We start from the raw sequence: 27542 nt of genomic DNA on the forward strand, positions 1-27542 counted from the left end.
ACCAAAAATCCATGTAAACGTGTCAGCACTGGCATCTCTCCCTTTCTCCTCCTCATTTCTCCTCCTCCTCACTCAGGTTGGCATTCCCCTGGAGTGTGGTTGTTAGCTTGTTTTGCAAAAGGGCTGCCAGTTTTTTGGATGTCTTTTTGAGAAATGCACTGCCCGGGTGGGTACTGTTCACATGCAGGTACAGGTCCTCCTGGGTGGGGCCTGTGTAGCCACAATCCTCACAGACATAGAGTTTGTCCCGGCGTTGCTTGTAGGCATACTGTTGCTGTACCCCGTGGATTTTCTTCAGGTGGGACTCCAAGGAGCAGCGCTGGGTGAAGGCTTTGTTGCAAACATCACATTTGTAGGGGCGAATGCCTGCAACGGGGAAGGGCAGACACATCACTGGTTGGTCATGGTTAACCCAGAGCCTTCCAACTAAGAAACCATCGAAAATTACCATCTATAACCTAACTGCAAAAAAACAAACTGCCCAATTCAAAAATCAGGCAGGAAAACTGAGTAGATATTTTTCCAAAAAAGACATACAAATGACCAACATGAAAAGGTGCTCAGCATCAATAATCATCAGGGAAATGCAAATCACAATCACAATGAGATATCACCTCACACATGTTACAATGGCTATTATCAAAAAGACAAGAGATAAGAAGTATTGGCAAGAATGTAGAGAAAAGGGTACCCTTGTGTGCTATTGGTGAGATTATAAATTGGTGCAGCCACTATGAAAAGCATTATGGAGGTTCCTCATAAAACTAAAAATAGATCTACCATATAACCCAGCAATTCCACTTCTAGGATATATATCCAAAGGAAATGAAAATAGTTTCTCAAAGAACCTTCCCATGTTCATGGCAGCATTAATCACAATAGCCAAGATGTAGGAAACAGCCCAAGTGCCCATCAGTGAATGAATGAATAAAAAAGATGGCATTTATTTATGCAATGGAATATTATTCAGCCACAATAAAGAAGGAAATCCTGCCATTTGTGACAACATGGAAGGAACTTGAAGGCATTATGCTAAATGAAATAAGCCAAACAGAGAAAGACAAATACCATATTAGTATCATATATATGTGGAAAAGTCAAACTCATAGAAACAGAGCAGAAAAATGGTTGCTAGGGTTAAGTGTTGGGGAAATAGAAAAAAAAAAAAGTCACCATGACCAAGGATTCAAAAGGAGGAAAATGATTAGGGCAGGAGACAAAACTGTCCACAAAAGTTTACAATATCCACATGAGGAAACAAAATAAAAATGGATGAAAACATAGCAAAAATATACAAACTGGTTTGGGGAGGGGGGATTTTCATTCTTCCCACTTGTATACCTTAATGTTTTGATTTTAGAGTGAGCAAAATAAAAATGTTTTTTATCTTAATTTGGGTTTTCTAGGAAACATACTCTCCAACAAAGATTCCTGTATGAGTTATTTGGGATGGGACTCTAGGAACCACCTGTAGGGAAATGAAGAACTGAGACAGGAATACAGAAAGAAGCCCCAGCAAGGCAGGATCATTGAACCAGTCATTGCTGTAGGCAACCAGAGTCTAATCGGCTGAGCAAGTCAGGAAACACTGTAGAACACTGACCTCTGAGTTACTTTTCCCATGGGAGCTAGGTCTTTACCCACCAGCTCCAGCAGCGCTATTGAGGTCTGCCCTTGGGTGGCACTGATTTTCCCTCCCTGGCACTTCTAGCCTGCCTCATGTAGGTAGAGTGGGCTCCAGCAAGAATACAAGAATAGGGTGCAATGTGGGCAGTTGCTGTGAGGATGGGTATGCCTAGAAATGGCATGGGCTGGGGCAAGGGCAGGACACTCATGGCAGTTGCCACAGTTATGAAAACATTTCTAAACTAGATCTTGTGCTGGCTTTAAAATTGAACTAATATTAGTGGGGTTTTCCTTCTAGATGGAGAGTTCACATGTGCCAAATATACCAGGGTGCTCAGCCTTACTAAAGCACAGTCACTCCTATTTCCACCATCAGTACTCATCCCAACTGTGGGAGGCTGAGTGTCAGATAAAGAGACTTAAGTAAGGTATAACTTAGGGTTTAAAGTTAGGGATCCTGGCTGTAAAGAAAGCACAGAATCACATAAGCATGAAGTCTGGGAGAGGATGAATATCAAACTCAGGGTACATGGAGCAGAAAGGAGGCTGCAACCACAGTCAGACTATCTCAGAGCCTAGAGGCTAGGAGGGTCACTACTTCGAGAAATCCCCAAAGTCTCAGGCATAAAATTTAACGGTACCCCAAAAACTCATCAGTCAAGTAAATATGTTAAAGTCAAAATACACACCAAAAAATCTATGATGACAAGTTATCAAAATTTTAAATGACAGGATCTGACAGTACCATGAAGAGCCACACTGGAGCTTGAGGTGAAAAGGAAAGTGTGCACCCCTATGCTGATACTCTCTCCCTATATAATATTTACCTGTTGAATTAAATGTATCGGAGTAACATTGGTTAATAGCATTACATGGCTTCCAGGTGTAAAAGACTATAATTCAATATCTGTGTTATTTCATTCATGCTCACCATCAAAAGTCTAATTTCCTTTCTGTAGCATATATTTGACTCCTTCACCCACGTCACCTTCCCCTCATTCCCTTTCTTCTCTGGTAACTACCATTCTGTTGCTGTATCTATAAGTTTGTTTTGTTAGTTTGCTTGATTTTTTTTGTTTTATATTCTAAATGAGTATAATCATACAGTTTTATATATTTTTAAATTATTTCTTCCCAGGATGTCTGAGTTGTTGAAAAAAATATCAAAAATTTGAAAATGTTTTGTCAAATTTGAAAAAATTGAAAATATTTGAAAATTTGAAATTAAATGAAAATAAAAACACAATGACCCAAAGTCTGCAGGACACAGAGAGAGCAGTTCTAACAGGAAAATTCAGAGCAATAGAGGCCTACATTAAGTAACAAGAAATACTCAAATAAACAATCTAAACTTACACCTAAAGGATCTTGAAAAAAACAACAAACAAAGCCCAAAGTGAGTAGAAGGAAGGAAATAATAAAGATCAGAGCAAAAATAAGTGAAATAGAGCCTAAAAACCTCAATACAAAAGATCAATGAAACCATGAGCTAGTTCTTGGAAAAGATAAACAAAATTGATAAACCTTTAACGAGATTCATCAAGAAAAAAGGAGGACCCAAATTAATTAAATCAGAAATGAGAGAGAAGAAATAACTAACACCACATAAATACAAAGGATTACAAGAAAATACTACAATTACATACCAACGAATTGAACAATCTGGAAAAAAGTAGATAAATTCCTAAAAACACACCATCTTCTAAGACTGAACCAAGAAGAAACAAAAAACTTGAACAGATTGATTACTACCAGCATAATTAAATCAGTAATTAAAAACTCCCATCAAATACAAGTCCTGGACTGGATCACTTCACAGGTGAATTTCCAATCATTCAAAGAAGAATAAACCCCCTATTCTTCTCAAAAAATTCCAAAAAATTCAGGAGGAAGGAATGCTCCCAAGCACATACTACTCAAAACAATCTATAGATTCAATGCAATCCTTATCAAAATACCAATTGCATTTTTCATTGACTAGAACAAATAATCCTAAAATTTATATGAAACCACCAAAAAACCCCACATGGAATATTACTTAGCCATAAAAAAAGAATGAAACCTTATCATTTGCAACAACATGGATGAACCTAGAGGGTATTAGGCTAAGTGAAATAAGACAGACAGAAAAAGACAAATACCATATGATTTCACTTATATGTGGAATCTAAAGAACAAAATAAATGAACAACAAAACAGACAAACTCATATATACAGACAACATACTGATGGTTGTCAAATGGGAGGGGTATTGAGGGGCTAAGTGAAAAAAGTGAACGGATTAAGAAGTACAAATTGGTATTTACGAAATAGTCATGGGGATGTAAATTACAGCATATGGAATATAATCAATAACATTGTAATAACTATGTATGGTGCCAGGTGGGTACTACACTTATTGGGGATACTACTTTGTAAATTATATAAATGTCTAAGCATTATGCTGTACACCTGAAACACAGGTACACATAAAATAATATTAAATGTCAACTGTCATTAATTTTTTTAATTTAAAAAAAGTAAGTGTATTACAATTCATGTTTAAGATGTTTTATTTATATAATAATGGACTTTACATAATAATAATGATTTTACTATGCTTGCTTTAATGGACTCATATTTATCAAAGATATTTTCAAAATCTATTTTTTTAACTTAACAGTATGCCTGGAGTTTCTTCCATTTTGGTGTTTACAGCTCAATTGCATTCCTTTTTAACAGCACCATGGCATTTTGTTGAACAGCTGTACCCATATCCCACCTTTTAAAGACTACAGAGATTGAAGGAACATTGCTTCAGCCCATACCCTCACATCATGTCATACTGCCTCATACAGCCGGCTCTAATGTGGTCCATGGGCCAATGGTCAAACTGCATCACCTCCAAGCTTGTTGGAAATACAGAGTTTTAGGTCCCACTCCAGAGTCACTGAATGAAATGCAAAAGCTGTGGTTCTCAAACCCAGAAGGCTTGTCAAACAAAACACAATTTTGAAGCCCCTTTGTGGTTCTGGGGTAGGGCTGAGACTGCATTTCTTTTATTTTTTTTAAGGTTTTATTTATTTTTATTTGTTTATTTTTAGACAGAGGGGAAGGGAGGGAGAAAGAGAGGGAAAGAATCGTCAATGTGTAGTTGCTTCTCACACAACCCCAACTGGGGACCAGGCCTGCACCCAGTCATGTGCCCTGACTGGGAATCCAACGGGCGACCCTTTGGTTCACAGGTCAGCACTCAATCCACTGATCCACACGAACCAGGGCTGAGACTGCATTTCTAACACATTTCCCAAGTGATGCTGAAGGTGCTTGTACAGGAACTTCAGCAAATTAAGCGTAAGGCAGTCATGCCCGCCACACCTCCCAATGTCTTTCCTCAAGGTTCAATATCACCAGTTCCTTAATGGTGGTTTGTGGATGAGATAGGGTTCCAAGAGAGCCCCTTCTGTTCATAAAGATTTTTAAAGTATATAGATGATAAAAGAAGTCAAGATGGAGAAGAAATATTCCCCTTATCCCTGTCCAACAACCTGAACAAATCAAGTCACTCATTTTTCTTCAGTCCTGAAACACATTATTTCCTTTAACACTGTGATAAAAACTGTGTTGGATCAGTGTTATGGTGAGATGTTACTCCAGCCTACTGAAGCAGAATGCAGGCCTATATTATATTTCACACAGAAAAACTGCCAAAAGTTAAGAGCCATTTTGAAATAAATTGAATGAATGAGAGTTCACATCTTTGGAGCTAGTTATCTACAAATGTAAGGGCAGTGAGAACTTTCCAAAGGAATAATATGCCCACATACATGGCAGCTGGCTCCCCCGACCTTGGACAGATGAAGCAACAAATCTGATTTCAAATCCACAGCCCATCAAAATAGAAATTTACTCAGAGACCAGTTGCTCCTTTCAATAGTGAATAGAAAGAAAACTGTTTTAAAATATCTAAACTAAGCATGTGGGGAAGCCAGCACACTTATACCAGGCTTTCACTTGGATGCAACAAACCTCCAGATTCCTAGAAATAGATCTTCCAAACTTACAGTAATTGTCTGGAAGTAGCTGCACTACTTTGCCTGATCCCTATACCCTGGGAGAAGCCAATATGCCAGGACCAATTCCTGTGAGCACAGCATCTTGCCTCCTTTCTCTCTCCACTCAGTGGGTCAGCCAAGCATCTTCTTTGGACAAAGCACCCCACAATGCCTGCACAGCAAAGGCTAGAAGATGTCAGAGGCCTGCCTCTGCCAGACATCCAAGAGAATGGGGATGACCGCAGCATGGGTTTCCCCAGCCCCCCAGGGAGGGGTGGGAATGAGCTGGCTTGAAAGATGGGTGACTCACAGACACAGAGATGGAAAGGGAACAGTAGGCCCTGAAAACTCTAGTTATAGCATTCTGACTTTCATCAATCTGCTTACCCTCCCCTCTCTGTAAACACCGCATTCACACCTCACTCGTTTGTTGTAGGCAGAGACTGTCATGCAGCAGCCCTGTGGTGACCCTTTCTGGAGCTGGGAACAAAGCCTCTGCCTCCTGAAGCCCCACATCCTCCACAAATTCATGGTGGGAAGTAAAGGTGGCCTCACAGGCACCCTGGACAAGGGGAACCAATGCCAAGGCCTCCCCGGCATTGGGGCCTCACCCAATTTAGTGCTTTTGAGCAAAGGCCAATCTTGTCCATGTCTGGAGTGGGATACCGAAAAACACCATCCCTGCTCCAGGACTATTAACCTACTGACACCTAGTGAGCAAGAAAGTCCAAGGCCAATGAAAACCCAGGCATTACGTCTACTACTCATTAACTGAGTCAGTCCATGGTCAGATTGTTGGAAACCTCCCACAAGCTTCAGTTTTCTTACCTGTAAAATGGAGATAATATTCATACTCCTTTGTAAGGCTGCTCTGAGGATTAAACGAGACGACACATACTACGTACTCAATGGGACACAGCTGCAAAGCTGCAAGAGCTTACAATGCAGCTCAAAATAACACAAATATGCTTCATACATAAACTGGCTGGTGGGGACATGAGTATTTAGTATGTCTTTAAATTATACCTATATGTATGTATTTTTGAATTTGTATGTACTTTGGGGTGTATTACTTATTTCACAGGAAAAGGTGGGGGATAATTTTTAAAATGGTGGTCACCAAGTGGAGAGAGAAGGGGAGAGGCTTCCTTCACTGTCTGCTCTTGAATATTGTGTTGTAGTGTAACAGGGAACAGCCAGGGTCCCCCCAAAGGGGATTTGTAATGGCATCCAGAAATTGGGGTGTCCAAGAAAAATATAGGATATTCTCACCTCCCCCACAAGGTGGGCTGCCACGGGGAATGGGAGACAAGGAGCAGGGCTATTGAGAGCATTTTGCATGTCAATAGCAGGAGGTTGGCTCCATACTTCCTATGCAAAGATGGTTATTTTGCATATCAACAAAAATTTTGCATATCATCTGGGAAAAGGGAAGGTTTGCATAACTTTAATCCAGGAGGGAACTGGGAAGCAGCTCCCCCTGTTACAGCAGCGCCTGCAGAAGGAGTCGGAGATGGGGTTTCGGGGGAGATTCACGCAGGGTTTTAAAACGGGGTGCGGCAGCCATGCTAGAGGCTTTTGACCACGCGGCTTAGGAAGCAGGATGTAACTGGGAAGGGGAGACAGGGCCTGCAAGAGAGAGCACGGGACACCAACTCTGGGGAGCAATGTGAAGACCATGAGGGAAGGAAAGGGGAGAAAGGACTCTTCCTAGTGGGCCATGTGCTACCAGGTTTTGGATTAAGAACTGCAGATCACGGTGACACAGCTGATTGGCTGGGGACACTGCGAGAGGCCTGCCTAGCAGAGCACCAGACTTCTGTTCTTTTTCTTCTGAAGGACGGTACCCCTGAGTGGCCTAACTGGGTAAAGGGGGAAAGGCAGGACTGTGTGCGTTGGTGGGTATTTTAAAGGGATTTTGAGGTTTTTGCAGCAACATTTAGCCATTTTGAAAAAGTAATCCTTTTTCATGAAACTGCCATTGAGAGCCATAATTTTTAGGGACGGCGGGCAAAGGACCTAGAACCCAGGGACCCCGGGGAAATAGTTGGGGGCGTTGTTCCAGTAATAGCATCTGGGGCTCCCCCAACAACGGGTCCATTTTTCGGTGACAGTAGGCCTGTATTACCTAGTCCAAAAAAATACTGCGTTAGGTTATCAAAAAGGGTTTCTGCTTTTCAAATTTGCTATTTCTACTACTGAAATCAAGCTTTAAATCACTAATGAAAATTCTTCATTATTGGTGCCTTCTGCTTGCTTTCCTTGCTATACCTAAGTGCTCCTTTACTGAACTTTATCCAAACATGAACATCCGTGAGAAACTTTACAGGCCTCCTTGTGGGAATGGATATTTAAGGTGACCTCCTTGGAAAGTAATATGGCAATACTCATAAAAAAAATCCACAGGTAGGCAAAAGATATACAAAAATATTCATGGCAGCGCTGTCTGAAATTAAAATAAATAAATAAATAAATAAATGGAAAATGCTGAAATTGGAAATAAGTGTCTTCATCTGGGAGAAGGGAAAATCATGCTGCCTCCATATTTGAAATTATGTCATAATCTTATTTAAGAAATACTCTGACAATTAAAGTAAGAAGTGTCTACCTGTGCAGATGTGAAACAGTCTCCAAGATATACAGTATGTTAAAAAAGCAATGTGTTCTTAAAATTTCTGGAAAAAACTTTTTGAAAAATGAAGTGGTGGTTCACTTTTAGGAGTGAAACATAATCATGAGAAGGAAGGCTTACTTTTTTTTCTGTTATTTTCCCCTGTTTTTTTTCCCTTTCATGTTACCTTTTTAGCTAAAAAGTAAGTCAAAATAAAATAGAGGAGGGATGGTTTGATGAGTGAAGGAGGCAATCCCATAAAACAGTGTTCAACTGGCTAGAAGTGAAGGACACTTTATTCTTTTTCCTCCATCTGCTCTACTCCAAACTTCTCCCAATCTGCATTTTTCCCAATCCAGTCAACCCTTACCTTTAGGCTCCAAACAAAGACACTATTGTTTCCTATTCAATCAAAATGGGATTTGTTTGCCTTCTGTCCCTCTCAATGTGGCTTATGGAAGACAAGACAGAAGTAATCCTAGGGGGTGAAACAAATACTCCCCTCTGTCCATTGTCCCCTCCCTATTTCCCAGATCTCAGATGGGAATATCCTCACCATCTCTCTTTGGAATTCAGAAGGCCCCCCAGGAATGGTAGGAACCTTGAACCAACTCCTCTAGTACTGTCAGAGTTGTAAAGTTACAATCAACAGGGCATCTATCCCCTGGCACCCTGCCCCCAGAAGACTGAGCTGAGGATCATGCAGATGTGCGTGCCTTTTTCAACTATCTATAGTGGCTTATACTTTGTTCTCTATAGCTTTTATATTGGCTGAAGTCTTTTATAGAATAAGAAGCCATTATACAGAGGAGAAAAATTAAATACTTTCAATAAAAGCTGTACTTGTCTGATGAGCCTGGCACATCTGGTCATACCAGTAAACAATGCCCAGACCATGTCTGACATGTGGCCCTCAATAAATGTGATTCTGAGTTTCTGACATGTTCCCAGGTGCTGCTGGTGCATGGACGACACACACTTGGAGTAGTGAGGGCATAGACAGAGTGCAGAGTCTGGCACAAGCAACTGTTGGTAGTAGTATTTTTTAACCAAATACAGATCTCCCCCCACCAAAAGCAAACCATTCCTTCAACGGATGGCTATTCTTAGAATGCATCCCAGCTGGTTCAACCTAAACACTTAAATTCAAAAGAATATTCTCTAAATTATGATGTTTTTCCATGGCCTGTGAACTGAATATACCTTGGTTTCTTTAAAGCTCGTATCTCCACCTCCTCTCCATTTTGACCTGAGGGAGACCAACAGCCACAATTTCCCATGTTGGCCTCAGCAATCCTGTCATCTTAAACAGAGCAAGTCCCTCTAATAAGTATGTACTGGATACTGTTGGTCCCCACTCCAGACCCTTATTCCAAGCCAGCGCATTGTTCCCCAGCTATCACGTTTACTGAGCTAACAATGCCTGGCTGCCCCCTTCTCCAAGGAATGGGCACTGAGTAGTTGACCTCCCAGGGAAGAGGCAGCCCTCAGCCAACGCCTGACTGACGTGGTGTGGAAATGTTTACGGGTTGCCTGTAGACAGGAAGAGGCTGTGGTGCTGTCCATGCTTGGGAATCGTAGTGGGGTAAGGCTGGGGCTGGACTCCAGCTGAGGGCATGGACCTGCTCCATCCTCCACCCTGTCCCACTCCCTCCTCCGTTATAGGTTTCTTCTGAGTGCTCTCCCTCAAGAAATCATTTTTATAAGAATCGTTATCTCAGAATCTGCTTCTAGGGAACCCAGTGTAAGGCAATTTGAATTGAAAATAGCCATTCGCTCGCTGAAATATTTTCACAAACTGTTATGGAGTTTTTTCTGCTCTAGTTTCTCTCTTCTAGTCTTAATCAGATATCATTTGGCTAGCATCCCTGTTCCCCATCTCACACACACTCCTCTGATTTACTCTTCTCTTGGAGAAGTCATATCCAAAAAAGATGTCTTAATCTTTTCTTTCATCTGCTTGAATATTACGGTAAGACATTTTCAGGCTCTGGTTTCCGTGGATCTTTTCTAAGATGTTCCCTTGTGTTTTGAGTCTTTCCTTAGATGCCCTGTCCCTTCAGTAGTTACAGGGCACAGCAGGAGATGCAGGTGAGGGGGAACTAATCCTGATTCTCTATCCCACTACCTTCCCCTACCTCATCAATACTGTAGCTAAAATCTCAGAAGGGTCCTGGGATCCCAGAGAAGTCTTTGAATCAGCTGTGGCCTGACTAATCAGACTATGAGCAAACATACCCTTCACTCAACTGTCTACTGTGTTTGTGTTAACAGTGTTGATTTCTTTGCTTCTGGTCTAAATACAATATTCACTTAATAGTCAAAAGCAAAAATCCAACATTCACATCTCAATCAAAGCCAAGACCAACACAGAATTCTGGTGAGATATTTTGGAAACAGGGAGATTGTTCAATAAACTAAAAAACGGTCTTAAAATCCCAAATTTTTGCTCATTTTACAGATATTCTCTTTTGCACAGAGCTCAAGAGGTGGCAGGGGCAGGTCTCTCGCACCAGAAGGCCAGGCTTGTTCCTCTAGCTCCGGGCACAGCAGCATCCCCCAACTAATTTGTCAGTAAGCCCATGTTTCCTCTTTCTGGTTCATTATTACTTGAAGGCACATTTCCGTCAGAAAATAAACGAGGGCAGGGAAAACAGGTTGAAGATATTTTCATAGTTCTATTGTTGATCACTTTAAAAGTCAAAATTGTGATTAAAATTTTTAAAAATGGTTATCTGTAGATTTCAATGATCTTAGTGCTGTCCAGCAGAAATTAGAATGCAAGCCACTTTGTAATTTTAAAATGTCTAGCAGCCTCATTAAAGTAAGTAAAAAGAAACAAGTGAAATTAATTTTAATGATAGATTTTGGTCTAATCCAATATATTCAAACATTATCATTTCAAAATGAAATTAACATTAAAATTAAGACACTTTACATTAAGCCTTCAAAATCTAGTACCTGTTTTATAGTTACAGCATGTCTCAATAGAACCTTGGGAAAGCATCAGATGGAAGGCATTTTTATTCACCAACTTCAATGATTTCAGCTTCTCCTATAAGTCACTAGAAGTATCACCTTTTAGTAGCAGCGGATGGAGAAGCCAGCAGTCTGGGGTGAGGGGCATGGAAGCCATCCCCTTTCTTGCTCACTCTGTTGGCAGAGGACATCTAGGCATCCCTGAATACACATGTTCAGGATCCTCTGCAACCTGCTAAACCCCAGGCTAGAGTGTGCAGTTTGTACCAGGTCTGAATTTCCTCCTTTATTTCATCTTCTTGCAGAACAAGCAGGCTTCTAGAAACTGAAATGGGGAAGGCTGGTGAGACCCCAGTCTTAGGGATAATGCTTAGGAAGACATTGGCAGGCAAAGGGGCAGAGAAGGGGATTATATAGAAGATAGAAGAATATAAACTTCAGAACCAGCCAGTCTGGTTCCCAGTTCCACTGCTTCTGGTTGTTTAGCTCTCTGAGCCTTTTCTCATCTGTGAAGTGGGAGTAACAACAGCACCGACTCCTCAGGGTTGTTTTTGATAAGGTGATAAATACTGAGGGCCTGGTATGAAGGAAAGTGACTATTCATGGCTTGCTGCCCTCTGAGGAAGTTGTGTAACCCTTTGCAGGGTCTCCATTCTCTGCCAAGCCACTCCCTTCACTTGCTAACCCTTTTACTTCCTGCAAGGACACTATCAACCACCCACCCAAATCCCCTCAGCCTACCCAACTCTCCACTCAAATCCCCTGAGCCTCCAGCCAGGTTATCTGAGGTAGTTCCTGTAAGGCCAGTGGCTTCCTGCATCTCCTGTCTGAAGATGTTCCCCAGGAAAAATAAGAGGCCTGTAAGGGACTGGGGGTCGAAGACTGCCTAGGACTTGAAGGCCCCAGAATAAACCCCCAAGCAAGGAGGGGTGGGAGTTGATAGATCAATACCTTAACTTTCTCACTCCTAGAGCAATTCTGTAGTGCATATTATGTATTTCTTCAGAGGAACTCCAGTGGGATTGAGTGCCAATAGCCCACAGTGGTAGCCTGCTCATTAACTCACTCATATTGACTGTCTTCTCCTCACTGTGCCTCCTGGCACCGTCTCCCAAATAAACTGCTTACACAGTCAACTAACTCAGATCTAGAGTTCTTTACTACTATACTAGTGATTCAATTTGCAAGCTCTCCCCTGAGAAGCAGTTAGTTCCTAATATTTCCTGGTTAATTCTCCATTGATGGCACTGATGAGGCAGCTCCATCAATTGTTTACTCCAAATGTACCTTACCAACAGCAAGCAATGCTCCCTGAGCCCCCTTCACTTTATCTTAAAGGACAAAATGGAGGAAGTGACCCTAGAACCTACCAGGAGAAGAAGAAATAGGGCATGCCCTCAAGGACATCCTCAGAGATGAAAAATTGAGAAATCCTCCAGGACAACTAATGACAAATGACTGCACGAGTGGCCCCCAATTCTTGCCAGCCCTTGGATCAGTTTTCTGAGCCTAGATTTGCATTCACTTGATGGGTCCATCGATAGCCTTGGGACCTGCCCCCACTTATAGGACCATCCATCACCCCCACCCCCCGCACAGGACCCTCCCCAACCTGACACTCCCTAAGCATTCTCTGTCCCAACCTAAGGTATCAGCCTGGCCACATAGAGGCCAACCTTCTACAGATTTAAGGACTGAAAAAGAAGCCTTACACCCAGACTCAAAACAGTACACACTATAGGATTCCATTTCTGTCATGTTCAAAATCAGGTGACAGCAATTTAGGCTGTTAGAAGTCATGATATAGGTGCCTCTTGAAAGGAACAAGATAATGTTGAAGGGGGAACAAAGGAGGGGACAGTAATTTCCAGGGTCTGGAAATATTCCCTTTCTTGGCCTGGGTGCTAGTTATATGGTGTTCACTTTGTAAAAGTTCCAAAATTTGTTGAATTATACACTTACAATTTGTGCACTTTTCTGGATGTATGTTATATTTAAATATAAAATTCCCTTCAGAAAAGTTTTTAAAAAAGAAGAAAGAAAAAGGAAACCTTTTAGTATGCCAGCCCATCCTCTAAGGTAGAGGACTCTCCCCAGGCCAGGGAGGCAACTTATGGCCACTACTCTAAGAACAAAGAAGCATAGGGCCACGAAAAAAAATCTGAATTGGAGGATCTGAGAAGAGTCCTGTGGGGATCTGGAGGGAGCCATAGACATTTTCCCACCCCCACTAAAATGCCAGGAGAAACCCTAAACTCTGAAAAGGCTTCAGGATCAGGAGCACTATATACAGTAAATTCTATGAGGCTGTAGACAGAATGGGTAGCAACCAGGGGAAGGTTGAATGGGTTAGGATGGGATAGCCTTAAATGATATGAAATGGGATAGGATGGGATGGAATAGGATGGGGATTTAAAGATGGGGTCCAAATATTGAGGGACTTTACAGGAAGCCCATCATGACAAGGAATTTGGATTTCCTCCTGCCCAGAGTTGGAGACTTTTTTAGCAAGGAAGTGGCATCCTCAGAATTCTCCTCAAGGGATCACTCTGGCAAAGGTGTTGACCATGGACCTCAAGGAGAAGCTTGGAGGCCAGATGTTTCTAAGATAAAATAAATGAGGCTGTCGTCAACCAGAAGAGCTTGGAGAGAGGCCCATGAACACCCCCAGGATTCTGCAAAGGACCCAGATTCACACTTCATGTGAAGGGAAACTGAGGAAGGCTGAAGAGGAGGAAGACACTTGCCTGCCAGGCTCAAGCAGGAGGCTCAGTCAGCTCTGAGTAAGTGAGCACTTTCTTCTCTTTTTGAGTTCCCTCAAGAACATGATGTTATTTGGAGACACGTTTACTTCCCAAGAAAGGTGCATAAAATAGCATGAGCAGGACCACAGGAACCATATCTCTGCAGTCAGACAGGACTAAGGGGGCCAGACTATAATATCTCACAGCATTGCATCAGGTATCACAATTCCCAGAACACCTCCAGCCAGTGACTTGTCTTGAGCTGTGCTAAAACTTGTGTCATTATCCCCCATTTTACAGTGGTGAAAACAGGCTTAGAGAGGGGGCTTGCCAGGCCCAAAGTGACACAACTGGGAGGTGGCACAGTCAGGAGATAAATTTAGTTGGGCTGATCCAAATGCCCCAACCTGTGATCTTTCCAGAAATGCGACATTGTTTCATGCTGTCAACCTGGTTCTTTGGTGGGGAAGAAACAAGAGGAACTGTTGGTCAGAAAAACAAAACTAAAATTAAGCACACGCCCCTTCCTCACCTGTATGTGTGCGGACGTGCCTCTTTAGGTCGAAGGTGTCATTGAAGCCCTTGCCGCAGAAGGTGCACAGGTGCCTCTTCACCTGATTGTGGCACTTAAGGTGACGGTTGAGCATACGCTGTAGGCGGAAGCCCTTGCCACACAGGTCACAGCTGTGAACTGCCGAGTCGCTGCATGTGCCTGTGGTGAACTGGGACAGAGAGATAGGCCGTGAGGACTACAGTGCAGGGGAGCACATTCCAGAAGCTTACTCTGGGAGTCCGCCTCCCTAAGTCTCTATGCTTGACCTGGCTGGGGCTTCTGCCTCATAAAACTTCCAGCAGGTTTTGGCTTTGGGGAAGAAGGAACAACTGGCAGCTCCACCCAACATTCATTCTCGCTTTCTTCTTTAAAAGAGACCTCTGATTTCTAGCAGGACACTCGGCCCCAAGCTAAACATCTTCATTTCCCAGCAAGTCATGCTCTATGACTACCTGGCTGATGAAATATATTCTCTCTAAGAGGGGAGGATGTTGCCCCCCCCCCCTTTACTCCTTCTCTGGACAAAAGAAAGCCAGGGCTGAGGATGGAAGAACAGAAAGAAAGGAGTCTAGGTCCTGATGACATGAAACCTGTGATAGAAAGTCCCCAAAGACAGCCACAATCAAATCCTTCCTCCCTGAGCCTGCATGCTGCTATATCCATCAAGAGATGGGAACTATTTCCTCTCCCTATGGATCAACAGGATGCAGAGATAAGGTGCCAGTTCCAGGTATTAAGAGACCCTGCAGCTTCTACCTGTCCATTTAGGAAGCCACCTGCCTTGCTACAACTCCAAGACCACCATGCTATGAGGAAGCCCAAGCAACCATGTGAAGAGCAAAAGGCCTCATGGAGGAACACAGAGTTGTCAGGTATGAATAAAGCCTCCCTTGACCCTCCTTCCCAGCCTTGGTTGCCACCGGCTGAGTGAGTGACCGCAACTAATGCTGCCCAGAATAAAATTGACTAGCTGAGCCATGCCCCAGTTTCTGATGTACAAAATCAGTAATAAAGAAAAGACCATTTTTGGGAAGTGACTTGTTACGGATCTCACAGCTTCATTAGCAGCAAAACCACAACCAAATCGCAGGTTTTGGGCTCCCACCCCAGTGTTCTCTCAGCTGCGTTTGCCAACTCCAAGAAAGTAAACTGAACATATAATTATGTGGTGAAAAATACCAGATATAATATATTCATCGAAGGTGTCGGCCCTGCCTGGAGTGGCTCAGGAGATTGAACACTGGCCTGTGGACTGAGGGGCTGGTTGTTTGGTTCCCAGTCAGGGCAAATGCCTGGGTTGCGGGCCAGTTGGGGGTGTGCAGGAGGCAACTGATAGATTTAAAAAAAAAAAAAAGCTTTCCGAGTTACCAATCAGATCCTTTAGAAGAATGATCCAACTGCTCTGCCAAAATCCTACTCATAAAAGAGCCTAAAAATTTTATTTTCAGACAGATACCATTAGCAAGAAGAATTGGACCTTTCTTGGCTCGAAATCTTCCTAGCCTCAAATACCCTTCTTCTTTTGTTCACCCTGGGTGTTGCCCTCTGCTGATACCCAGCTCAACTGTTCCCTGCCTGACACAACTTCTCTACCTACTGCAGCCCCTGCCTGCACTGTTCTCTGGCCCACAAGACCAGTGCCTCTCAAACCCAGAGTGCACACATATCTCTTGGGGGTCTTACTAAAATGCAGGTTCTGATTCAGAAGGTCTGGTGGGGCTGACACACTGCATTTCTAACCAGCTCCACTCTTGAGACATGAGGCTGGAGCCCTGGCCTTCAGGCAGTTCAGTACTTCATTCCACCTCATTCCAGAGGGTTCCATTACACACAAATGCCTACTCAGAATTCATCAGTTGTCCTCAGCTAAGTGCCCCAAGTAAGCAAGTGTTTGTGCACATTCCTATCCCCCAGGCCCAGACTCAGGTCTGTGCACTTTCAGAAAGTGTTGATGGGCAATGGGTTCACAGGTAGCAAGAGATACAAAGAGACCTGAAGGATGCACAAAACTCCAGAATTGGGTTTTCCAGTTAGCCTCCTCTGTACCAGTTCTCCTTATTTGCTCATAGCTTAATTTGTCTCAGCTGGCTGACTAGTGCCTGATCTATAACTGTCCCTGTGCTCAGAGCTGGAGGGAGTACAATCACCAGGATTACTTGTCCCCAAGAAACTGCCAGCCTAGTGGGGGAGCAGACCAGTCAATAGGCCACTGACATCTGGGAAGCCCAGGTGCAATAAGCACCTCGAAGGGGCACCCACCCAACATATGATAAGAGGGAAGGTGCCTCTAGAGGAAGTGAGTTCCTTAGCCAGGCAAAAATGAGGAGAAAGAAAGGAGGAATGGCAAATAATAATCCAGGAGACGGTGCCAGGAAACAGGGGGACTATATATGTTTTCACAAGACTACCCTGAGCCCCAGAAAAGCAGTTAATGAAGAGATCTATGATAGCAGAGAAGGGCAGGGTCTCCCTTAGGGCTCTACCTATTGGGGAGGTAAGCTTGACTCTGTTCAAAGAGGGTGGGGGGCGGGGACACTGGAAGGAGGACAGGTACAGGGGTTGAATTTGATGACTCAGTTGGGTGGCTGTCCTAGGCCCCCAGCTGCTTCACACCCCACCTCTGCCACGTGTTCCCAAGAGGGATAGGACCTGGCACTCAGCTTCAAGGAGACCCAGCTGTGCCCAAGGCTTTCATATTCCTATCACTAGGACAGGTCATAATCTCCTCCAACAATTGTTAGGCAGTCCCCATTCTGGTCTTGCCTCCCTTGAAGAGATGTGAAAAGACTAACAATGGTCCACGTCTTGGCAAACTGAGTTTTTGAGTCTCTCAAGGCCTAGGCTACAAAGAATAAAAGTCATTTGAGAGGTAGTGAGGTGCTAATAAAATAGAATATAGACAAGTGACACTGGTATGTCTCATTAAAAGCATGTAGAAAGCTAGAGCTATCTTTTGCAAGTCCTGTAGAATATACCTGAGGACTCACCAACTACAGTTCAGACCTGACCTCTTGTTTATTTTAATTTTGGTAAATTCCTATCTTTAAAATGTTTAGCATGTAATATAACCTTCTAATATAGTACAGGATGAAAAATTTAAAGTAACTGGCATTATTTTCTTTGAAAATAATAAAATCTTGAAGGACAGAAGGAAGGGAGATTAGTGACAATTTAAGTGAGTCTGGAGCCAGTGGATCATCTGACAAAGATATAGAAAACTTTTTAACAAGGGGAGAAAATAACTATGGGGAGAGGGGATGGAGAATGAGAGCACCCCACTCCCAGGGAGAGCCTTCCTCTAGTTTACTTGGAGCCAAAATAGAAGTTCTCAAAAGGTGCCTCAGGAAAGGCAATTTTTTTTCATTTCTTCACCTTCATATACACTCCCATTTCACAGTATGGAAAACTGAGCACAAAGTGGCTCATTTAGGGAATTCCCCTAAAGTGCATCCTCCAGTTTGTGAAGTGCTACTTGCCACCTATACACATCTATGACCAATCTAGCCACCACATGTTAAATTATATTCAATGCTTTAAGAGAGCCTGTTGAAACAAGATGTAAGGCTAATTAAATGGCAAAAGATTATGGCTGATGAAGCCAGATTCTGCCAGGCTAGTTCACTTCTCAGAAGGGAAGGAATGGACGTGTGTAGAATAAATTCCTACATGTGAAATTTATCCCACAGAGTTAATTTCACATGTTTTCTGCCTTGAAATGTGGTCTCTAATAGCAAAAGACTGGAAACTACCTATATGCCTATCAAAAGGAACTTGTTTTTTGGTTTTGTTTTGTTTTGTTTTTTAATATAATCATTTAATCAAAGCAACTGGAAAAAGAAAGGAGTTTCAATTGCCAGCCATGTGAGTGAGCCCTCTTGGCTGTCTAGGCCAGTCAAAGCCCTCAAAGAGTCCAGCCCCAGCTGTCGTCTGACTGCAATAGCAGGAGAAGCTCCAAGGAAGACCCACACAGCAGAGAGGAGTCATTCCACAGAACTAGAAGACATAATGATACATTATTTTAAGGTACTAAATTGGAATTATTTGTGAAGCAGAAATAAATTAAATAGAATAGTAACAGATGTATCACATCCTCTCCACAACAAAAGATCCGCCACATTTCTGAATATTCTATCCCAAGATGGGATGCATAACACAGAAGACACATCTGATTCCTGGAATAACATCCTGCGAGCCAGAGGACCAGCAATCCCTCCCAGGGCACAGGTCTGCTCACTAGGCCATCTTTATCATGTTTACACAGGTTTATACCTAACACTCTACCTCCTAAAGTTTCAAAACAGGGTTAAGCAATTGTGCTGTGTTACTGTACTCTGCAAGTAGTAGACCAAAACTAGTTATACCTTAGTAATTGTTGTTACAAAATGAGAGTGGAATGTTGAGAGAAATGCTAAGGATCAAATAAAAACCTAGACCCAGTTAGTTGTATGATGTCATATAATATCCCCAGGCCATAATTTCCCATATGTAAAAATGAAAAAATGATACTAGATGAGCTCCTCAGCAGAATAAGAAGCTAAGAGCAGAGTCTGTTTTCCAACTTCCTAAGTTCAAATGCGGTTATGCCATTTACAGACTGTGAGATGCAGACAATTTATTCGACCTCTCTAAACTTTAATTTCATCACCAGTAAAATGTAGACAATGATGATTTGCGTTTTGGGACTATTAAAGAATTAGATAAGAAAAGCTACTTAAAAAGAAGTGGTGCTGGATAAATCCTAACTCTTATAGTTAGACCAGCTCCAAAATTCTGTGATCCTAACTAAAAGTCAATTGGTTAAAACCCCTTGTTTATCCATTTGGCTTTTGAATTTTTCTCTCTCTGATAAAAGAAAAAGGGGATTAACCTTCAGTGTGAGCCACAAATCCCAAATCCTTTATCTAAAACGGAGGTCCAAAAAGCTCTGAAAACTGACATTCTCTCCCATCTGCTTTGGCAATAAAACTTGCCCCAAGAGGACACAGAGGTACATACAGACTTTATCCCATTTGGTATCAATATTCATGTTTTTTGATATGGAAATTATTCATGTGTTTAATTACAGGGTACTGCTCCAGACCTGCCACAGGTGGCATTTACACCATGCTACCTTCTGAAAAGTTTAATAGTCTCACTCTTAACCAAAATTAACACTTAGCAAAAGCTTATTAATGAAGTGAGAAAGCTACCGTGGAGGGAGGGAGATGACACGAGTCTGGAGATTCATTTAGGGCAAGGAAAATGAAGACAGAGCAAGCAATTCTCCAGCCCCATGGCTGGCACTGTCTTGCTTGCTGTCCTGTTTTCTGCAGTGTCTCGGCTTTCACACAAAAGTCCCCTCTAGTTTTTCTAAAATACAGGCTTCTGCAGCAGAAACAAACCAATCATTGTATCAGTGCTGCTGAAAACTACAGGAGCATTTGGGGAGGTAGGGACTTTGCCTGGCCCTCTGACCAACTTCAAAGCTGGCTAAAGTCACTTACCTGCCAAACTTCTAAAGTAAAAATTTAAAAAAAATCCTTTATTTTGTCTTGGTGCTTCCACCAAACAAATTTGTTAAATTAATGGTCCTATTTTCTATGGGAGGGTACTTTGAGTCCAGCCTACCTTCTGATGGTCAAATGGACAAGATTTCAACCAACACATTTGCTATGCTGATTGCTCAAAGCATATTTCTCCAATTCCTTTGGGGTAAAAATTCCCCTTCTAGTTCCATGTACTATTTTCTTAGGCTTCACTGCCCCTCTATATAGCAATGGAGAACTTTCTCAAATGTAGAGATGGTAAAGGGAATATATCTTTACAATCCAGAAAAAACTGAGGCTCAAACAGCTGTAAGCTGTTCATGGCCATATGACTTACAGGTGCCCACACTGAGATTTTGAATGCGGTTTGTCTGCCAAACTTGTGCCTATAGTTGAACTTTAGGGGAGAGGGAGGGAAGGACCCTGTTGTTTGCCACATACAGTGAGAAACAGCTTGAAATTCCTTTATGTCAGACTGTCAATGCTCATGGCTAAAGTGTTAAAGATACCTCCCATGATGTACTACAATAACATTAGAAGAATAAGGACACATCAGAATAACATTAGAAGAATAAGGACACATCAGTTGGGTTGGTCTTTGCCACTAACAACTATGAGCAATTCAACAAAACCTCTCCAGTTTTTACCTTTCTCACCTTCCAAGTAAGGAGACTAGACCACATAAGCTTTAAAGGTCCCTGCAGTGGATCCTATGGATACTCACTCAGCCTCTATTCCTACTCCTCTTCTGAGCCTTCTTGTACTGCAGAGGCCAGTAAGATAGAAACTACATTTCCCAGACTCCTAGATGTAGCCCCGTAGGAACTTGGATTCCACCAGTTGCATTCATTATCGGGAGATTTAAATTTGGACCTGGGTTAACTGAATAGGGGCAGGCATGTGGCAATTGTTTTGCACTCTGCATTAGCAGAAGCATCATGACGCATGATGAGCAGGCAGCCATATAGAGGCAGCAGCTGCAGGTCCCTAGGTTGCACATTTCTGCAGTGCAGCTCAGCCTAGTCTTTCTTTAGTCCATCTAGTGCCCTATAATTAACCATTCTATGCTTAAGCTAGCTACAGTGAATTCTGTTTTCCGTAACTAAACTCACTCAGTCCCTTCTAATAATAAAAACTCACTTCACCTGCATTAATATTAAAAGCTGATGCAGTTAACACATATTGTTCTCAGATTCCTCCTTTTTTCTCCTTTAAATTAGTTTAAACTTTTTCGAACATCCATTCCAAGCATTTCCCCCAGATCTCCCTTTTCTTCTTATTTCTTATTTCCTCCAAATGTTATCACTTACATCTAAGGACTGTTGATTCCTTCTTCCCTGCCTGTCCTGTTCTTTGTTGACTTATGTCCCCCTATGAGTCAGGAATTGCTGTACCAGGTGCTGAAGATACAAGCCCAGTAGGGGCTTTCTCCCTGCCTTTGGTGTTTTGAGATCAAGAGGGGTCAGGTCTGCCAAATGTGTAGTTAAGGAGATGATTAGTGTGTTACAATGGAGGCAAGAAGAGGGGCACCCAATTCTGTCTTGGGAGACAGAAGACAGTTAGGGATAGTGTTTATGTTCTCTTCCAAATAGCAAATGGATGGGTTTTTATAAACTACTTAAATCCATGACTCACAACAATATTTAAAAATAAACTAATTGGCCACCACTAGAAAATTCTGGTGAACCAACTGATTATCCTGAAAACTGGTAAATAAAGGGAATCTTATTTTACCTTTCCTAAATGAATTATCTCACTGAGAAACCGAACAGTAGATAAAGGGAAGTATCTCCCTATAGAAAATTTCAGCTAATAAATAAGGGACAGAATTAGCATATTACTGTTCTGAAAACTCTAATAACCTAAAATATTTAGACCTTGAGTATCAATGGTTGCTAACATCACAAAGAGACAACCAAACATTATGTACCTCTTGATGAAAATAGACACTTCCCACTGTGACAGATTTTAGCTAAAATAAACCCAAATATCTACTTGTCCAACAGAACTTTGTGTGATGACAGAAATGTTCTAACCTGCATTATACAATACAGTAGGTAATCATCACACATGACTACCAAGCATTTGAAATATGGGTCATGCAAATGAGGAATTTAATTCTTAGTTTTACTTAAATTTAAGTATTTACATGTGACTATGGCTACCATTCTGGACAGTGCAGCTGCAAATCCAACTACCATTTAAAGAAAACCTAGGGGAATAAGAAGCGTTAGACACCAAAGTGATGCATTCTACAAAATCCAGATTGCTGGGAACTCTGCAAAACAAATTAACCATTTCTTCAGCACTTAACTAAGAAAGAGAGGGAGAAAAAATGTATAAATTAAAATACTTGAAAGACATATCAATCAATTACAATGTTTGGACATTATGTAGATCTGATTCAGTAAACTGAAGAAAAAGTATGAATTTATGAGACAATTAGTAATATGAACAGCATTGTCAATATGAGTGTAATAATGTATTTGGTCTTTGTCTATTAAAGACACATTCTAAAATATTTATGATGGCCGAAATTTGTCTTGAAGTAGTGTCAGGGGGTGGATGGGGGATAGATGTGCAGGACTGGCCATGAGTTCATTGCTGCTGGAGCCAGGCGACAGGTACTCTGCCTTTGAAAACCTCCATAATAAAAAATGATGGAGCAAGAAAAAGACTATTCCACCTTCACACATCCATCACTACTGGAAAACCTGGGCTACAGAGCCAGGTAAAAGGCCAAGGATACTTTTGAAGGAATCCTAAACTCAATTCTTTTGAAGAACCCTTGGGAGAAACCGAGGGAAGAGAGAAAAGAATGGGATGGCATAAGAAGACATTGACTTCCTAGTCAGCACTTGCACCTGGGTCCCACCAGCCATTCTGAGTCAAGAATAAATCACATCAGTCAACAAAATGATTTAACTTCAGAGTTACTTTGTTTCTGATAAGCTTTATAAGGACAGTGGTGATTGGGGTTGGAGGTGGGGTGTCTCTACCCCCACAGCTGGAGACCTGCAAATGGGTCCAGCACAAAAGGGATTTAAAGTGACCTGAACCTCTGGCATGAACATTTTCCCAGAGGTATATCATCTTCCCACCCCGATTTGTTTTATAAATTACAGAATCCTCAGTAGTAAACAAACAATATCACAATCTACCCTAAGGCACGCAGTCAGAAGACAGCTAGGCTAGGGAAAAAAGTTTTCTTAACTGGAAACTTTTTTAAAAGTTAAAAAAAAGTCTATGTATTTACTTTTAGACAGAGGGGAAGGGAGGGAGAAAGGGAGGGAGAGAAACATTAATGTGTGGTTGCCTCTTATGTGCCCCCCCACCCCCACTGGGGATTTGGCCTGCAGCCCAGGCATGTGTCCTGATTGGGAATTGAACTGACAACACTTTGGTTTACAGACTGGCACTCACTCCACTGAGCCACACCAGCCAGGGCTTAAGTGGAACCTTTGACTCCTCTCCAGAGCAGCACAGTCAGGTTAGCAAATCCCTTGTCCCTACTGTAGGCAACAAAATGTTGCCATAAGTCATTGTCAGCTAACCTCCTATAGGGCAGTATATGCATGCACAAGAAGTTTTAAACATTTTTACACCCATTATCTCATTTAATTTACACATTTCTGAGAGGCTGATTCTATTATTTCTCCATTTTACACATCAGGGAACTGAGGTTCAGAACAGGTCACATATCCCAAACCACAGCTGATAAGATAGACCCAACTGAGGTTTCCCTCCTCAAAAACCTTTCAGAGCCCCACCTCCACCCCAAGAAAACTTCCACACTTCTTGGCTTAGCCTCTTTACCATCCCACCCGGTACTAGCTGCATTTTGAGCTTCTCATCTTCAACTTTCTCTGACCCCAGCAGTTTCCCATCCTGTAGCCACCATAGTAGAGTCCTCTCCTCAATCAAGTTTTGGGCTGAGCCCACACCACCCTAAAGCCTGCTTCTCCCCTTCTCCATAGGCCTCAAATCCACGCTAAGAAACCTTGCCCTACTCAGAACTTATCACATCTTTACGTGTGCTTCTGTATTAGCATTCCCCTTCCCATAGTAGAGTTAATAATACATATCTGAGTCTCCCCACCAACCCAAATAATTCTAGCTAGAGTTCCTGGGTACCTGACCTTCCATTCTTAACTCATTTATCCTTACAACTCTGTAACTATCATTATTATCCCTTTTTGAAAGACAGGGAAACTGAGGCCAAGAGGGATTAGCAATTTGTCTGAGGCTACACAGCTAAGAATTGACAAAGCCAGAGCCTAGAGGCTTAACACTGCTGTGGGAAGATTCTGGAACACTACGGTGGAAGCATTTTTATCTCCCCACTCTCTGGCACACAGCAGGCATTCCATACTATCAAATGGGATGCTGCTTCTCTCTGCAGGCCACACTTGCCTTTCCTCTGGTTCTAATAGCCAAGTGCCAAGTGTCTTCAAGTCATTGAAAATAAGTCGTTAAAGTAATGCATCATGTATGGGCTCCATTCTTGAGAAGCTTTTCACATCTTCTGGTTAGAAAACTAATTCTTAGAGAGTTCAGCATGCTTTGCATAGAACTCTAGAGTTACATAATGTGGTAAATCACAAGCAATTTGGCCAGTCAATTGAAAATGGCCAATATCACAATTAATCATTCTGGAGGCTCGAAGCATCTTAATGCCAAGATGTCTCCTATGTGGGTGGAAACTGAGAGGGAGAAGGAACCTGACTGTCCTCCTCAGTAACCAATTAAACACTCCTCCTTAAACTGTGTTAACAGTAGAGAGACAAACTCTATGCCCCACCCCATCCCTGGGAAAGCACATAGCTGGTGATCATGGAAGTAAAATCGGTTTATCCATTCCAGTAAACCAGGGCTCCAATGGTGCTGTTTGCCTGGAATAGCAAAGAAAGCTCTTGGATTTTTCTCTAGAGGGTAATCTGGGCATCCAGGGGCAAACTGTCTACAATCCATTCCAAAACAACGTGGCAATTGTCCTTCCATCCTGGTGATAAATATGCAAGTGGGACACTAGAATTTCCTGGAGGGCAGAGCTACCAGCCTCAGGCAATCTGCGCCCTCCCACTTAACCCCATCTAGTCCACAAAGCCTCAGGCTAGCTGACTTTGAATCTCAGCAGAACCCTTAACACTAAGTAGCATGCCCTAGCTGGCAGCATCCTTTAAAGACGTCTTTCCCTAAGGATTCCAGCGCAGGCCTCCGGCCTCAATTCATAACCAAATACACCCCAGCCCACCTCCAGTCAAGCCCTAGGTGCAAGGAGTCAGAAATATGCATAGGGTCTCCCTCTGGAAAAGTAACGGAAACTTTCCTAAAACACAGCAAACGCTAGGGACCTCCCCCAGGTCCCCTTGCTCCCCGCCCGCGCCAAGCTCTTGGAGCCAGGAATACGCATTGTGGGGAGCCGGCCACTCCCGGGAAGAGTAACGGAAGCTTTCCCAATCCTCAGCAAACGCTTCAGTTCCTCTCTCTATCCTTCCCTGCCCCCTCCCGCAACCCAGGGCAGGGACTGCAGGAACGCCCCCAAATTATCACCTACACCGAGGGCCTGGGGCCTGCAAAGGGTCACTTTCTGGCCCACCCGGCTAGGAACTGGGTTTATGTGATTCTTAAACCACCACTCCCTGACTCCAGCTGGCTGTGAGTCAGTGGAATGGGATTCCTTAACCTAGGGGGTAGCGGATATCTTTGAGCAGGCAGTCACAGAAGCACAGATCGGCGTCCGGATAAGATGTCACCTACAATTCTAGAAGACTGGGCGGTGGCAGGGGTGGGGGTGGGGGGCAATAGTGGGAGACTGAAGCGTGATGTTGGAGAGGAACAAACACTACAACCCGCTGGGGCGCGGCACTGAGGCAATTTGCAGTTGAACTCATTTATTCATCATTTTAATTCAAGAAAATTTGAGACAGAACAAACTTAAAGTGACCAGCAAAGACCTCTTTTCTAACGGGCACTCACTCCACAATTGGCACTGGGAATCGCTGTTATTTTGAGAGGCCCACTGTGTGCCAAGCTGCTGCCACTGTCCCCAAAACGCAAGAAAGGGTATGATATTCAGAATTCACGTAGCGCTAGGAACTGAGCCTCAGCGGGTGGAATTCCGATGTCTGCGTCTCTACTTTCCCACCACTGGAACCCCGACTGTCTGGTAATTCCTTGGGCCTTGCGCACCGAAGAGGAAGTTTCACCTGAGCCTTTCAGGTAGTTCCAGAGGCCACCAGGAGGACTGTGACCTCTCGGGAAGCTGGCCTCGGGGCCCTAGCGGCGCAGATGTCTGGCTCCCCAGTCGGCGGGAGGACTCGCGGAGGCGCCCTGGCCACAGCCCAGGGGCAGGTGCAGGAACGGCGCGGCGGGCACGCTGAGTGCCTCGGTGCCCGGGTGCGCGGGCGGGCGCGGCAGGGAAGGGCGCGGGCCCCGGGAGCCCGACGCCAGGGTGTGGTGCAGGTGGTGGCGGGGGCAGAGTCGGCACCGTACCTTGATTTTCGACCTGGCGACTGGGCGCTGCTTCCCCGCCAGGTGTCCACCGGGGCCCTCGGCGTCTCCACGCTCCAGGATTTGGCGCTCGGGGGCGCGCGGGGACGAGTTGCTCTCGGTGCCTCCAGGCTCCCCCGCGCTGCTGCTGCCGCCACCGCTGCTGCTGCCGCCGTCGCTGCGGCAGTCCTCGGGGGGGTCGCAGGGCAGACGGCCCAAGCCCACTGCGGAGGGAGGGGCCGAGCCGGAACAGACACGCGGCGTCAGGCCTGGGCGCCCGGGGTAGTTTGACCTTCGGGCGGTGCCGCTGCCGCCGCCCTGCCCCGGACCTGGGCATCTCGCCAAGTGGGCAACGCCGAGGGGGTAGGCGAGTGAGCCCTCAGCTCGGCTTCCCGAGTGAGCTCGGAGTTCTGGGGGCCGCTCCTCGGCCCCGGTCCTCGCGCCCACGAGGAACTGAAGGACCCCCGCGCACCAAGTTTCCTCTCCCTGGGATGGGGGTGGAGGGTCTGGCATCTACCCACCCAGCCCCAGAGAGGACCACGGATCCTTGTGCAATCCCACGACGATGTGGACTGGGGGTAGCCCCTGCTGGCCTTCAACCTCACCCCCCTCCTGGACCACCTCGACTCGGACTGCAGCCAACGGTCCCGCCGCCGGGCAATTAGCGACGCCCACTAGGGGGAAAGGGGAGCACGATGCCTCGGGGTTCCCAGCCTCTCACTCTCAGTCTTCCCGCGTCTCAGAGACCTCCTACTACCCCCGGAAGAGAAGCAGGGGTTGGGGAGTCCAGGCCCAGCCCGTGAGCAGAAGGGACCCGGTCACCTCTACCCGCACGCCAGGAGCCCCGCGCCCAGGCCCGGCCCCCGCGCCGTGCTCACCTGGGATGTAGGTGTCTGCCCTTTCCTCGTCCGGGAGCTCATCCCAGTTGCGGACCGAGACCCCCGGGCTCCTCCTCTTTACCAGGAAGACTTTGGGCAT

The 27542-nt window shown here is 44.0% G+C and overlaps 1 protein-coding gene across 1 annotated transcript; it reads right to left on the reverse strand.

Moving 5' to 3' along the window:
* Positions 1 to 27542, reverse strand: OVOL2 (ovo like zinc finger 2). The gene is made up of 4 exons (XM_054573515.1): positions 27443 to 27542; positions 26568 to 26788; positions 14527 to 14716; positions 1 to 366 (listed from the first exon to the last, which is right to left on the reverse strand). The coding sequence occupies exons 1-4, from the start codon at positions 27540 to 27542 to the stop codon at positions 53 to 55; spliced, it is 825 nt and encodes a 274-aa protein (XP_054429490.1). The 3' UTR covers positions 1 to 52.

Source organism: Pteronotus mesoamericanus, unplaced genomic scaffold (assembly GCF_021234165.1).
Source record: "Pteronotus mesoamericanus isolate MK-2021 breed Mesoamerican mustached bat unplaced genomic scaffold, CSHL_Meso_final contig_25, whole genome shotgun sequence".
In the NCBI taxonomy this organism is placed as follows: domain Eukaryota; kingdom Metazoa; phylum Chordata; class Mammalia; order Chiroptera; family Mormoopidae; genus Pteronotus; species Pteronotus mesoamericanus.